The sequence below is a fragment of the Silurus meridionalis genome, chromosome 12, assembly GCF_014805685.1.
Source record: "Silurus meridionalis isolate SWU-2019-XX chromosome 12, ASM1480568v1, whole genome shotgun sequence".
In the NCBI taxonomy this organism is placed as follows: Eukaryota; Metazoa; Chordata; class Actinopteri; order Siluriformes; family Siluridae; genus Silurus; species Silurus meridionalis.
The window spans coordinates 10335797-10351347 of NC_060895.1; the positions used below are offsets into that span (position 1 = coordinate 10335797).

General features: G+C 39.3%; 2 protein-coding genes across 4 annotated transcripts in view; one reads left to right on the top strand and one right to left on the bottom strand.

Annotated features, from left to right (window-relative positions):
* Positions 1 to 37: 37 nt before the first annotated feature.
* LOC124394812 (GTPase IMAP family member 4) lies at positions 38 to 2763 on the top strand. Of its 2 annotated transcripts, none has more exons than XM_046863288.1 (2): positions 38 to 781; positions 2031 to 2763. In XM_046863288.1, exons 1-2 carry the CDS (start codon positions 754 to 756, stop codon positions 2606 to 2608), a joined length of 606 nt encoding a protein of 201 aa, XP_046719244.1. In that variant the 5' UTR covers positions 38 to 753; the 3' UTR covers positions 2609 to 2763. The 2 variants fall into 2 exon arrangements, with proteins under 2 accessions (XP_046719244.1, XP_046719245.1); XM_046863289.1 differs by having other exon boundaries at positions 2040 to 2763.
* Positions 2764 to 5296: 2533 nt separating this feature from the next.
* Positions 5297 to 15551, bottom strand: part of ulk2 (unc-51 like autophagy activating kinase 2) — a 28239-nt gene continuing 17984 nt past the window's right edge. Inside the window, exons 15-27 of one of the 2 annotated variants that reach the window (XM_046862938.1) lie at positions 14561 to 14710; positions 13418 to 13554; positions 13132 to 13215; positions 11543 to 11814; positions 11261 to 11457; positions 10725 to 10834; positions 9798 to 9932; positions 9342 to 9553; positions 9015 to 9193; positions 8572 to 8690; positions 8148 to 8305; positions 7925 to 8060; positions 5297 to 7318 (exon numbers count right to left, since the gene is read on the bottom strand). In XM_046862938.1, coding sequence (XP_046718894.1) covers positions 7254 to 7318; positions 7925 to 8060; positions 8148 to 8305; positions 8572 to 8690; positions 9015 to 9193; positions 9342 to 9553; positions 9798 to 9932; positions 10725 to 10834; positions 11261 to 11457; positions 11543 to 11814; positions 13132 to 13215; positions 13418 to 13554; positions 14561 to 14710 — 1954 coding nt within the window. In that variant the 3' untranslated portion in view covers positions 5297 to 7253. The remainder of the gene's footprint in view (positions 7319 to 7924; positions 8061 to 8147; positions 8306 to 8571; positions 8691 to 9014; positions 9194 to 9341; positions 9554 to 9797; positions 9933 to 10724; positions 10835 to 11260; positions 11458 to 11542; positions 11815 to 13131; positions 13216 to 13417; positions 13555 to 14560; positions 14711 to 15551) is intronic. The other variant, XM_046862939.1, reaches the window with a different exon arrangement.

Sequence of the window (15551 nt, forward strand, 5' to 3'; positions counted from 1 at the left end):
TGATCATGTAATTGGTGACAAATTTTTGATTAATAACCGAGCAGACAGTGACTTCATTTCTGAAAAATGTATACCAGTAATGTGCTCTGCTGCCCCCCTCAGGCAGTAAACAGTATCTGCTGGTAGAAAATCAGCAGAAATATAAGAACTATTGGTCAGAAAATAAAAAAAGTATAAAACAAATGGACCCCTGAAATTCACTTCTATAGTCTTCTTGTAGGCAAAAGTAAACTTGATGATGATTCAGATGATTTCAAATAAATCACATTTAAGTCTCAGTGTACAAACATTTCCAAAATTATCTTCTTTTTATCTACTTTTTTGGTTGTTAAAATATAATTCATTGTTTGCTTATATGCTACACCTCATGTAAACCATCTAGGGCCTGATAACAAGCTCGTAAATAAAAACAAGCCTGGCAGAGCAGTGGGAGATCTGTATTTATTTAATTTCTGCTCATTTCCTGACCAATAATTTTCTGTTAAAAGTTTTCCCTTAAAAGTGTTCTATTTTTGCCATTTTGTGCTTGACCCCTTTTATTGACAGAAAAAAACGTTTATTTTCTTAGTAAAATCACCATGTATTCCAGTGGTGTAGATTTCCAGTGCATAGCAACAGATTACAGCTTACAGAGAAGTGAACTTTGTCACCAGATTCAAAACACAGTGTCTGTTTACCCGTCACTGAGTGTGAAGGAGGAAATAGGATGAAGATATTGTGCTGATGACCGGGAGAGAAATGTAGTTGAAGCAAATGAAAATGAGAAGCTTTCCGACAAATGGTAAGCTTATTTGCCGCTTAGTTTCTAAAAACTGTGTGTGTGTGTGTGTGTGTGTGTGTGTGTGTGTGTGTGTGTGTGTGTGTGTGTGTGTGTGTGTGTGTGTAATAGCCAACATGTTAACTACAGCAGGGTTGCCAACCTGTGGAAGGAAAGTATTTTAACTAGCTAAATATTTCAGCAGGCCAAACTGAAACACAGCAAAGGTTTTTTTAGCTCTTTGGTATGGTTGGTAAAAGGGCATGACTTTATATAACAATAAAAAAGAAAGAAAGACAGAAAGAAAGAAAGAAAGAAAGAATGAAAGGAAGGAAGGCAATGAAAGGAAAGGAAAGGAAAGCTGATGCCAGAAACAGAATATTTGCAGACAAATAGACTCTATATGAGGTTAGTAAAAGTGGGTGGAACACAGTGACACTGTATTTAGACTGCTGTATACACATATAGCTGTATTTAGATTTGATCTAAATAGTAAATTAAATCAAATATTCGAAATGTAAAGCTTTTTTATATGTAAAAGTTTTGTATATTCTATGTAATATAAATGAAATGTAACTGTAATAAAATCACGTAATTGTAATACTTTACATTTAAGTTACATATAAATTACAATTTTTCATTAATATGGTGTCAATACTGGACATCACGGGATCTTTCTCACACAACCACACACACACACACACACACACACGTGTGTGTGTGTGTGTGTATATATATATATATATATATATATATATATATATATATATATATATATATATATATATATATATAATATAAAGATGACAATAATTCATGTGATGATAAATATTTATATACAGTATATATAATCTCCAAACGCTTATTGCTACATGTATAATGTAAAAAACTGTATTATTAAAAACCTATTCAGTTTTGCTAATTCTTTTAAATGCAAAGAAATATTTTTCACTAAAGCACTACACTGGGCTTGCAGGACAGGCTACTTTTCCAGTGGTTGATCTGTACAAAATAAAATCACATAGTGGCATCTGAAAAACAGGAAAGTGTTCCAGAACACTATGCAAATACAAACTTCTACAGATCAGGCTACAGTACTGATTAAGAGAAAAACTGAAATGTACTCAAATTGAAGAAATTATTTGTTTGACAGATTTGGTATCAGACAGCTTATTGCAGACTGACACAAACATGTAGTGAGTCTGTCAATCAACAAATATTTTTTAATTTACAAAAAATTTTAACGCATTTTAAAGCATAACTAATCCTTTAGTTCTTACAGCTGGAGATCAGCACCTCTCGACACTGGCACTAGTTTTGCTTGGAAGGAAAAATTCAGGGAAAAGCTCAGCAGGAAATACATTCTTTGGACAAAGAACGTTTGAGGCTGGAGAGAAGACCAGACAGTGTGTAAAAAGACACGGCTGGGTGGACGGAGTGAGACTGACCGTTGTGGACACTCCCGGGTGGAGCAGTTATGGATTAGCTAATGCAACCCTGGTGAAACAGGAACTGCTACGCAGTGTGAGGTTATGGCTTCCCAAACCTCAGATCTTCCTGCTAGTTATCCCAGTGGACTCTTTCAGCAAGCGAGACCACAAGGCCGTGATGGAACACATAAGCCTCCTCGGAAGTGTGTGGAATCATACAGTGGTGCTCTTTACCTGGGCTGATGAGCTGAGAGGTGTGAGCATTAAGGAACATGTGAAAAAGAGAGGTAAACATCTGCAGGAGATTCTTGAGATGTGTGGACACAGGTATCATATCCTGAACAATAAAATAAGAGAAGAACATCAAGTGAGAGAGCTGCTTGAGACTGTGAGGGAAATGTTTCTAACACGTGACAGATGACAAGCAAGCAGCAGTGGTTCCCTTTTGTGTCTGGTTAATCTCAGATTTCTCTAAAGTTAAATCTGAATATAAATCAACGTCAGGAGTTATTTCTGGCTTTGTAACACTGTTCATTCTTAAATTATGAAATCAAATAAAAGTAAATGTAAACATTGCCCTCGTGCTGTGCCTAATCTCCTTAAGTATTATACATTATTTGCACAGAAGTTTGTGGACTCCTGACCATAAGATCTGTATGTGCTTTTTAAACATCCCATTCCACATGTAGTCCCATTTCCTGTTATAATAACCTTCACTCTTCGGGGGAGATGTTCCAGTAGATTTTGTGTGCCTGTGGAGATTTGTGCTTATTCAGCTCATTCAAGGGAATTTCTAAATTCAAGTATCAATAAAGGGTGAGAAGGTCTGGGGTGCAGTCAGCATTCCAATTCATCCCAAAGGTGTTCAGTAGGGTTGAGGTCAGAGCTCTATAGCAGGCCTCTCAAAATCTTCCACTCCAACTCATGTAAGCCATATGTTCCTAGAGCTGGCTTTTGTGCACATGGACATTGTCATACTGGAACAAATTTGTGTCATTTAAATGAAGGGAAACACCACCTCCACCTCATCAAAACACATCCTATACTATTGTGTGCCTTTAATTTTGTGGGAACAGTTTGGAGAAGAACCACATGGCTTGAAAAATCAGTTATTCCAATTTGTTCATATAGTGTATGTGATCACCACAGACTAGACTTCTGAACATTTTAACAATAGTATGGAAAAAAGGAATAGAACCGGTTTACTCAAACATTTTTCAGAGGGATGGTTATGCTTTGTCAACACATTAAACCAGAAATATTTAGGCCTGATGGTGCCACAATACCTCAGAACAGTAACTGGAAGGGGTTTTGATGGTTCATGTCTCATCATAAGTCTTTTCTTTTCTTTTTTTTTTAAGTGGGTCACATGACAGCAAATTTGATTGAAAAAATCTATATATGTATTCTTGCACCTGCCCCTAGCCCTCAATCATATTTCCTCAATACAGATGTAAGTGTTATTGCAGTGTTATAGAGTAGATTTAAACACATTGTATTTTATTGCTAAGCAGGTAACTAAGGTTTAATTGATGAAATTTAGATTTCTGATTGATAAAATAAAAAGGCTCATCATTCTGTATCAGTGTATGGTTACATGCAGTGTTGTGGAATGTCTGAGAGATAAGCGACTTCCTGGTATCACTTGTTCTATGCCTTCATTTTTTTTTTCTTCATCTTTCTTGAAGCTTGAACCTGACAAAAATGAACACAGTCCAAACTGCATGTCCTCTGTTCTAACCAACTAAGCCTTGATATTGATGCTTGAGAGTTTTTCAATAAATGTTAAATAAAAGAATTGGTACATTATGTACGATATTAGTGTGAAATCCCTGTGAACAAACTGTTACTACAGAAACAATATCATGTATTATGAGTGCATTCATATAAACCTGTGATATTCCAAGAGTCAGTACTCAACATCTAACCAATCAGAATGAAGAAGTCACAAGTCACAAATGTTCTTTTGTGCAGTAAATGTTTCCTAAAGATGTTCATAAATCAAACAAAATCAAAAAAATCAAATAATTGAAATCAAACAAATGCCATCTGCGACTTTGAGAAACATCAATTCCCATATAGGATCATGTGGTTTTTTTTCTTGTATCTGGTTTTAGGTCAAATGTCATGTTCTTGTCCTCCTAGCAGGTTATATTAATAATCTTCACTGAAAAGAGAGGTATTATGCAGATGAACATTATTAATATGGCATGACTGATTGATGGTAGATTATGCCCTAAATCTTTAAATCACAAAATCTATAGCTCCAAAAATGTCTACTATATGATATCACATGTATCTATTTTTATCCGTGACTATTATTAAACATATTTTCTCCTCCTCACCCATCCCACCCCCATACCCAATATTAATCCCTGGACACGTTAGTAACGTCAGTGACTTCAGGGAAAATACAACAGTAGTGTATAGATATTACGCTACACATAAAAGTGTTCCCTTAGTAAACCCCATCCATATTGACTATAAGAACACCTGAACTTTCCAGACATGTCATTTCCAAACCTTTACTACAACGCTGAAGACACACAATTGTATAGGATGTCTTTGGATGGGTTGCATTACATTTTCCCTTCAATTGAACTCAAAAAGCCAAACCTTTTCCAGTATGACAAAGCCCCTGTACACAAAGTGTGCTCCATGAAAATATGGTTACATGGGATTTAGTGGAAGATCTTGAGTGGCCTCAACCATATGAACTAGAACAATTCACCCCAGGCTTCCTCATCCTACATCAGTGCCTGAATTTATTAACACCCTTGTGGCTGAATGAGTACACTCCAAAACCTAGTGGAACATCTTCCCAGAAGAGTGGAGGTTATTATAAAAGCTAATGGAGACTAAATGTGGAATGGGATGTTCAAAAAGCACATAGAAATCTAATTACCAGGTGTCCACACACTTTTGTCCATGTAGTGTATTATTTTTTTTATTCAATTTGTTCGACTGCTCTATTTCAGACGCTACTCGGTTATCTAATGACCAGTGCAACAGTTGAATCACATATAACAGTCTTTCGGATGCAAACCATGACATCTACACACCATTTTGACACCACTCATGAGAAGAGGCAGTTACAAGTTACACTGTATAACTAGGTATAAATGGTTTTATTTGTGTATTGGACCAAACTACTGTTCTTATTGGATGTCCTGTAACAAGTCCTCACGTTATAAAAATCTATATTTCATGTTCATGCAAAATGAAAAATGTACATGGTACAATGCAGGAAAAACTGCTCAGTGTGGCTGATAAACCTGATGAGTTCTGGTCTGTGAACAATATTTACAATATTGTGTCAGTAAAAAAGTAAACAGCAACAACAACAAAAAAACAGGAGCTCTAAGGATTTCCATTGCACTGGCTGTATTATACAAGACGAGTCAGATGGATTGATTTGCCTAAAGAACAGGGGATTATACATTCTCACCTTTCCACAGGCACGAGATGTTCTCTGCGCCAATCACTTCTAAAAAAAACATCCTGAAAATGAGGGGACGTCTACAGGCTACAGAGCTGTGCATGGATTGGATAGGACACATCAGGAGAATATGTTTATGCCATTTTTTACCTCCTGTACAATGTAGATTTCTAAAGGTAAAGTCTGAGAATGAAATATACAAACCACAAAATGAAAGGAAAGAAGAACACACTGGAGACCACCAGGAGATCACCAGAAGGTTCTTATTAACACATGTACAAGTGAAAGCAGTCTACGTCTGCAGTGCTTTCAGTTCAGTTGTTTTTTTTAAACTGGCCTTTTAGGGCAGATGTGACACATACACACCAACACCCGCACACACACACACACACACACACACATATGTACAGTATCATACATACAAACACACAGAGCCAGGGAAAGGCAAAGCCAGTTTGGCTGCTTACTGCTTAGTGGAGAGTTTTCACATTAGCATTTCTGCTTCGTTTCCGCATCCGATTGCACTCCAAAAAGGAATGTACTTCATAGAGCACAGGGTTTTCTGAAGTCTGAGCTGCCATGCAAAGACAAACATGAGGTCTCTTCCTTGAGGGCTGCATAAGAGTCTGAATGGCAGTAGTGGATAAGTATCAAACCGCTAAAAAAATAATAAAATGACTTGTGCTCTTGGATTGAGTGGCAGAGAATCCCGCTCGTATAACTGCCTTCATTCCAAATCAAACAAAAAAACAACCATCACACGTGCACATTCAAATATTTACAGGTCACAAACGTCAGTTTGTATGTATATATATCCTCGGTGGATAGTATATAGTTTTTTATATTACCAAAAAAAAAAAAAAAAGGAACTACTCAAGTATCTTGACCGTTATCGTTGATAAACTGATCCTGATCGCGGAGTAAACTCTTCTCCCTGCTCATGACAGGCGTTTTATTGTCTCTTTAAAGCCTGTTCAGCCAGGCAGCAAGTCAAGCCATGGAGAGCAACTCAGTGTGGGTTCTAGCATAAGCCATGTCCACGTCTGTGTCAATAAAGTGCTTATGTTTTTGAAATAAAAAGATAATGTTATAAATCTCAGGCTCCCGTGCTAAAGACAGCCGAGTACGTGTGCGTGTGTACTAATTACAGTCCGACCAAAGTCAAGAAAAGCATTTAAACATAACACTAATTTCCTCCTAAAATCAATAAATATTTACACTACAACAGAATACAGTATTTAAAAAAGTACTTAAAAATACAGACCAGTCCTCAGTCTAAAAAGAGGAAAAATCTGTATGATTTGTTCTGTGGAGAACTGCTGAAAAAACATACAGGGGAGGTCCAGTGCCTCGTTCTTTGAGAACAGAATCTGTATTGTTGTTGCATTTTATCTTTGGTAGTGATTTGGTGGAAGAGGTCCTTCGTAAAAAACCAAAAAACAATAATAATACTTGTTCTGTAGGTCCTGGTGATTTTTGGAAAAAAAAAAAATTTAATTAAAAAAATTAAGAAGGAAAAGTGCTCTGGCTGCTACGAAGTGGTAGAAGTGGGAGTGAGGAGGTCCTCTAGTCTGAGCGAGTTGTAGGGAGGATGGTCCCTGTGGTCACTGGGGTGTGTCTGAGGGTTCTATTCATACAAGGTGACAGTGCAGTAACACAATGCAGAGATCCTCCGGTCCACACTTGCCTTATCTGTACACACACACACACACACACACACACACAAATACAAAAAAGACACATATAACTCAACTACATTTTGTAAATCAGTCATTCCTTTTTCTTTATGAGTGAATAAAACCATAAACACCAACCAGGGTTGAGCTTGTGCTCTGTCTACTCAGCATAAAGTTCAGCCTCAGTTCAACCACAAGCAGAACATTTAGAGGAATAAATGATGGAAGTAACTCCTGACTTTAACTTGCCACAAAACCTGTGGCCTTATTTACACAATTTTTTTGAAGTAGATGAAAAATAAGGTTTTGGGCTCATGATAATGTTTTCGATTAATAGATCAGTGTGTTTAGAGTAATATTAGAGTCTTTATACATAAACTGAGTCGATTAACAAAGAGTCTTGTGACAAAAATGATAATAGGAACATTATAATAACGCTACAATAAATCATAGTACTTTGGATATTTAAATACATTTAAAGGCAAATAATTTAGTATTTTTACTCAAGTGAAAGTTTTGTATAGTAGAGTAATATTTTACTTTAACTCAAATACATGGTTTGTGTACTTTGTGCACCACTGGTGAGAAGTAATGGGAGTACAGTATGTGCTGCTACACTCACACTTGGTGACGTTCTCTATGTCTGCCGGATCCTGCAAGATCTTCGCGAGACCCTCCAAAAGCATTGCGGCTTTGTTGTAGCGGTACGCAATGTCCTCTGTCTGCTGGAACATCTCGTCCAGTGCTGCCGACTGGACCTGTCCCAGACACACAGATCCGTGTGAATGTCCAACACTGAGACACAGAGACGTGTACGAGTGCATGCTATCGTCTGTTTTACTCACCATCTCCACAGCGTGGTTGTATATGAGCTTCTCAGCAGTCACGCTGTTGATCTCGTCCACAAAGCGCTGCTTGTCTGAGAAGAAGTTATTGAGTTTGTCCGTGAGCTGGCGGCACAGAGAGATGCAGCTCTTGTAGCGCTCGTTCAGGCTTTTAACCACTGCAGAACACAGGAGTAGAGATTAAAACATTTTTTATGAATGCGTCTCTGGTAAATGATATTTGTAATTATTTTTGTCAAAAAGACTATAGATTTGACAGTGGATTATTCCAGAGATTTTTCCTATTTCATCCATTTTCAGCCAATTCTTTTCCAAGCCAATTTTGATGTATGTTGTTTTACTGTCACTTATATACTTGTGGGGATATTCGAGTTCACCAAGATATAATAACTCGCTTTTATACACACACATCGAGGTACCTTACCTTGTTTGACAGCGCTGGAGGGGTTCAGCTTGGCAGACTTGATCTGAGATTTGGCCAGGTGCAGAGAGGAAGCGAGCAGCTGTGCAGCCTTCATGTACAGCACCAGCTGCTCCACTTGCCTAGAGTGAGTGATATAATGGATTATTAAATCAGTGCTTGGATATGTGCGATGTGCAGGTTTGCGAATGCATGCGCTTCAGACATCGTTTACACTTTACTCTGATTAACACTGTACCATATAAAGCAAGGTTAACAAAAATTAGACAGATGTCTTCTCTGTAGAATATTCTAATGCAAACTCATTTGGCTCAGTTTTATTGAAAAGTAATTAGTTAAATTAAGTGAAATTTAGGATTAATTTCTAAAAGCCGATAAAATAACAGATGGGGCTGCTATGTGTGTGTTTGTGCACGCAAATACGTGGGCCGCTGTGTGTATCTCACCCCCACTCCTTGCTGAGCTGGCTGATCTGGTCCACCACAACACTCTCCTGAGGAGGGTAAAGTGAGGCTGCGGAAATGCCGAGGTCTGCTCCTCCTGCTCTCACAGCAGCCATCTCCAACACACAGTCCGTAAAGGACAACATCATCCGCAGGTGCATTAGTGTGTCTGTGTGCTCTCTCTGCCAAAACACGAACAAACGCACACACTTGACTTAGAGTCACATCACTAATCACTAGACCTTCTTCAGGTTTAATGAGCTGCATTTACAGGTTCCTTTACAGTGAACCATGCCTTGTTTTAGTGTTACACAATAGTTAACGTCTCACCTCCATCAGTGTTTCTTCTGGGAGCTCAGGAGCCTCGAAAGTGATAAACCCATCAAGGCTCGGTGGAGAGGTGCCATAGGGGACATATCGTAGGCTGCTGGGGGCTGCTTCTGCCCCAGGTGGAGAACTACCCATAGCAATAGCAGGAGGAGAACCTGTGCATACCTTTCCACTTGTGGAGATCAGCGAGCCTGCTGAACTGTTGGACCCCACTGCAAAAAGACACAAACACACATACGCACCATGTATCAACAATTACACCTACATAAAAGTAAAGAGTCAGGTGTTATAAGAGGCTCCACCAACATTATACCACAAACGCAGCTTTTTTGATGTAATGGCTTATTTGTTTGTTATTATATTAAGAATCTGTGCAGCAGATACAGAGCACACATCCATAGATGTTCAGTGGTGGTGGTGGTGGCATGGTCAGCAGTAGCGAGTTAAAGCTCTCACCTGATGTGGTGCGAGGGCGTGTGCTCAGGTGACTGCAAGTGGGAGGGGTGATGCTGTTTGGGGGCGAGCCTACTGTGAATAATACAGTACGGGGACTCGCACCGCCCTCTGCCAAACCACATGACCCTGCAGGGGCTGAGGGTGGTCACACACAAATACACACACACACACACACACACACACACACACACACACAACAAAGGGGTCAGGACCCAGGGCAGCATTACACACACCAAAAGCCAATCAAAGAGGCCCATGCAGAGGACAAGCTGTACATTTAAAGCTTTTTGATGTAGAAACATACTGAATGAGATTTAAGACATAAGCACAATGCAAACCTACATAAAAAACAACAATGTACAACAGCAGAGATTCCATGACATGCCTTGTTTTCTTGGTCATCCAATGACTGCTTAGCAACTACTGATTACTCTTACCTTGCTGTATTACCTTGTCTATTATCTTGTGTTATACCCATTAGCTGAAAACAGACACTGTAACCTATTGACCCTTTTGTTTAAGGACGAATATTCATTTTCAGTGCGACTTAATAAGGCATGCGCATTAAAAATCTTCAGCCTTAACGACACAACAAACATCAGCCTTAACGACACAAAAATGAACACAGTAGATAAAAGAAGGCGCATTTTGGCATATTGTCATCATTTGCTTTGAAGAAATTCAATGTTTAAATATCTTCCCTGACACTTAATGAAGGTTCTGCCATGTCATTCCACCTAAAACCTTGATCCTGAATTGCAAAACCTGATTTACAATGGGAGCTCTATATGATATTGGGTCCAGACTTTTTTTTTTTAGAAGCCAGAACAGTGATTGACTGGCGAATTATTATATAGCAAGAATGTTTACTTGCTTATCAATCGCAATAAATCTATTCTATTCTATATAATGGCACTGAACAGTTACCTGTGTCCATAGGTCTCTCTGTGTTGAGGCTGTCTGTACTGCCCTGGTACGTCTGTCCTCCCAGAGTGATTCTCACAGGCTGCTCTGACAAACGCCCTGCACTCACAGACCTGATTAGAACAAGAAAACTTATATATTAATATAAATATTATATAAATATTTATATGATTGTCTAGATGAAAGTAGTGCCTGGTGTAAAAGGGAAGGCATCACAGAAAGGCTGTTAGTGTGCTACAGCATGCAGCAGTGATTCTATGTATAAAATTAGGCTTGTCTCAATCCCTTGAAACCTATTTTGTCTTCAGATACGATTCAATACTATTACACCCTCTAAATTTCTATGGACATAGTATATGCCAAATAGCAAATTCAATAAAACTGGTGCACACAAAACCCATGCACATTCTATTAAGTGATAAGTGTTTTATAATTAGGATCCAGGAAAGCAGCTACTAGAATATGAATTAATATATAATAATATTAATATATATTAAAGAAAATGGATAAAGAATAAGAAACAGAAGTTGTGCTCATACCTGCCAAAGGTAGTTTTGGTGCTCTCTGAAGCTGAATGTCGCCCGCTGGGGTACGGGGACCAGTGGTGGGGGCAGATCTCCCTGGCATCAGTGGACATCTTACTGGAGTTAGATCTGTCCACTATGCCCTGTTGAGAAGCCAAGGCCATGAGGTTGCACGAGGCCTGAGTTTTAGGGATTTTGAAAGGAGCAGTTGTCTGTAAAACAAAAGTAGTCAAAATATTTGGAGTCTAGTAACATGCACAAATCTATCTCTATTTGCTATGTTTTCGTTAAAGGTACCTTAGTTGGTGAGCCAATGATGGTGGGCAGGGGGGACTTCTGCAGCCAATCAGAGGTGCGGGGCGAGGAGCCAAGGTGCTTGGTGGGGGAGGTCCCCAGGTTGCCAGGGCGTCCCAGCTGTGGTGAGTGGGTTGGAGGATATGCTAATGCAGTAGGCTGCACAGGATCGGAGAGCTGCTTGTACAGCTTCTGCTTGTTTTGATAGACGTCGGTCAGGGTGGGTGCACTCTGGAGACGAGCGCCCAGTAACTGAGATGGGGGTACAGGGGAACCTGTAAAAAATAAATAAATAAAGATATTTGAATCTCTTTCATAGACCATTTTAACGGCCATTCGTTCATGTAAGGAAGTGACGTCTTTGTTTCCGGTTAGCTAACGTGCAAATTCAAAACATAATACTATAATAATATAATATATATAATATAATACAATAATTATACAAGTCTGGACATGGTACTTCAGGTAAACGTGTAATGTTCTGAGTGAAAAGTTGTCGCCTCAATGTCTGATTTAATTAACCCTATCCCTAGCTTTTATAAATATCATAACTGTTCTGTTTTATTCAGACTTAAAAAGTATGTGTAAGTCATTTTGTTTTGACAGATCCGTGCTTTAAAAATGGCACCACCAAAAATGCTTTAGGACCAGACATGCACAGTATCAACTCAACGCTTTTTTTTAATTGTTTGTTTCCTTAAAATGGTTGTTAGAAATGTCTTTTAATAATGAAGGCATGTTTTCATTTTCCAGCAGACTTGACTGCATGCTATGACCATTAGATGGCACCACCATCTATACAAGATTTCAACGCTTCAGGGAACCGCCAATGTCACTGCAGCAGGAGAGGTTACTGAGTGCATTTTAACTTGACTTCAAACTATGAACTGTATTCCAGCTTGTAGAATTCATGACCCCTATTATAAACACACACACACTGATGGTTTACAAAACAGGTAGAAATAAAGACCTGTTCTGAATCAGAAATACATACAATGAATCAGGGTTTCCAGATTGCATTTCCACTGTACTACAAAGACCATGATCATAATGTATGACTGCAAGAGTCATGTTTACTGTGTATCAAAATGTACTTTGTGCTGTGAATATACTGTTAATATAATGTTTATATCATGGTAAACTACATGGCCAAAATGATTATACAATGTATTAAATATTTATATTGTGGTACACTACATGGCTGAAAATTTCATTATATATTTATACTATGGTCCAGCATATGGCCAAAAGTTTGTGGACACATGAAATTCACACCTATATGTGGGTTTTTCCCAAACTGGGAATACACTGGGGTATACTTATTAAAAACTGCAAAAAGCTAAACTGACTATATACACACTGGTGCACTCTATCAGCATGACAGGAATATAAATGATTCTCTGAACTATGGCCCAGAAACTAAATTGGCTTATTTACTGTGGAGGGAAGGAGCCTAAGCCTAATCTCTTTTATATTTTGTCTGAACTATGACTGTGCATAAACATTGTGGACGTTGAAGAAACTTACAGTTTTAAGGAAATCCTAATATGGCTTTAAGGTAAAGGGGTACTTCTTGCACGTGGTTCGCTTACCACTAGAGGAGCTGCGGGTGCGTGCCTCATGACCGTGGGGATGTCCACAACAGCAGTGGCCCAGCTGTTCAGGAATAGTAGCCACTGAACAAAACACACATACAGACATGTCAGGACATGTGCTAATGCAAACAAACTCCTCCTCCCAAAAACTGGTCAACTCCCTGGCAACCACTATATACATCATATAGATAGAGACAGAAAAAGGGAGAGAGAGGAGAGAGCAAAGAAATTTTTAATTTAAAGAAAACAAAGGATAAATGGAAAAAGAAAAGGATATTCTTACCCAGTGGAGAAGGCGAGTATGGACGGGAGCTGCCAGTGGAGAGTCTTCGTCCCACAGTCTGGGCAGCATCGGGGGACCCGGAGGCAGTTTTTGGGAATCCCATAGGGCTAGTGTTGGAGCGCCGCACTGTGCCAAACCTGCACCCACACGACAGACCATAAATATTTAAACATCATACTATAGATTAGCTTTACTTTACCATTGCATGATGGTGAATAAGCACTAAATGATAATAGTGATACAATATTAGCTACAAAAATGGACATCTTCAGTGTTTTTCACAGAGCACCATTTTCACCATTACCATTCAAATCTCATGAGCTGGTTATATGTGCCTTCCTTACCGTGCATTAATCGCACTGTAATTTGCAGGCAAACATGGCAGACGCTTAAACCGAATCACAAAAAAAAAAAAAAAAACAGAAAGCTCCTTGGCTCAGTTCCTTTGCCTTTTCCTTGTGCAACTAATATGAAAATCCTTACGCTGGCTCTGAGTGCCAGCTCTTACCAGAAATCAGTGCAATGCTCTTGTAATCTGTCCTGCTACAACTTGTTGGAAATTTTGTACAGCTTTCCCAGTAACACTGGAAAACAAACATGACTCATGAAATCCTTGTGGCAGTCATCTCATACGCACTGGTATGCAGTTGTCTTTAGCACAGCCACTAGCGGTGTGGGGTAAAGCCTTGCTCACAGGAGTATAGGTCATGTGTTTCATTCTTTTTTTTTTATATGCAGTCAGGAGAACAGAAGTGGGGCAGCAGCTGTAGCCTGGCAGCAGGGGCTGAGTTTGCATCTATTCTGGAGGTGGTGGAGGTAAAGCAGGATTAATCCCAAAGCTCCCACTGGCCACCTGCCTAAACCTAACCAGCCACATGCTGAGACAATCGACCTGCAGACAAAAGCTGCATCTTCCTTTCTCTTCCTCTCTTTAACTGCTATTGACTATTATATCCACCCCCTCTCCCTATTGTTTGCAAATTCTCTACACACATTTGCCACTACAAAGTTGGAGAGTTGATGAAGCCTGGACGTTAAGCCTTTTAAGCATCAACAGTTCTTGGAAGAAAGGCCTGGCCTGTAGATATGCTCACACTGTTAGTGTTCAACCCAAAATCTGATCCCTATGTCAAAGAGTCTCACCTGGGTGAGCCGTAGAGCGTGGTGCTGGGGCTGCTGGAGAGGTTCTGCTTGATCCGCTGGTAGTTGCGCACCTGAGTGGGCACCGGGATCGGGGTGGTCTCCGCTCGAGGGGACACCACAGGGTTTTGGCCTGAAGAGGGCTGCAGCTGCCTGGAAAAAGTAGAAGAAAATCCAGTGATCAACTCTGCATGTTCCATCATGAATTTAATTATGAGGGCATTTGTTCAATTGTTAAAAAATACCTTTGATAACAAAACAAAAATAAAGTAAAGCAACCGATGTGACTAAAGTAAGGACTCTGAGATCTTTGTTTCACAGAGTGTTGACTGGGAGCTTGTTTTCATACAGGAGGAAAAAACGTTTCCTGTTTAATGGGCCTGGCCAAGCAGCAGAGGGAAGAGAAATCATGTAAACACATGCATCTCCAGCCAATCAGAAAGAAAGGAGGAGCTTGGGATCTGCCCATGTGCATATGAGGGCTAAGCCAGGGCCTCCCACTTCCACCAGTCACACTGAGATAAAGAAAAAAAAAAGCTCATTTGCATTTTTTTTGTTTTCTATACAGTACAACATGTCTTGGACAGAAGTCATGCGTGGTTCACATAAGGTTTCAAAGTTTAACGCAGAGTTTAGCGTGAGGGACCAAACGGCTAAAACATCAAATGTATTTTTGAGAGCGGGGGAGGTTTATAAAAGGAGGAGCAAAGACAACAGTACATGTGAGCCGTACAAGGACAAGCAGCTACACAAAGACCGTCTCTTTGTTTAATCCAAAGTCAGTTCAGCATGGCACAGCACGATGTTCTAAAAGAAAAAAGTAATCTGAGCAGAAAGCTCAAACTGCTTTTTTGAAATACCCCAGGGCATTAACAAAACCAACACCAGACAGACAGGATCAGAGTAGTTATTATCAGGTATTAAAAAAAGGTTACTTTTATTCTACAGTGTGTGTTTTTACAGATCAGTGTGAACTAGCACCTGGCTTTGTGAG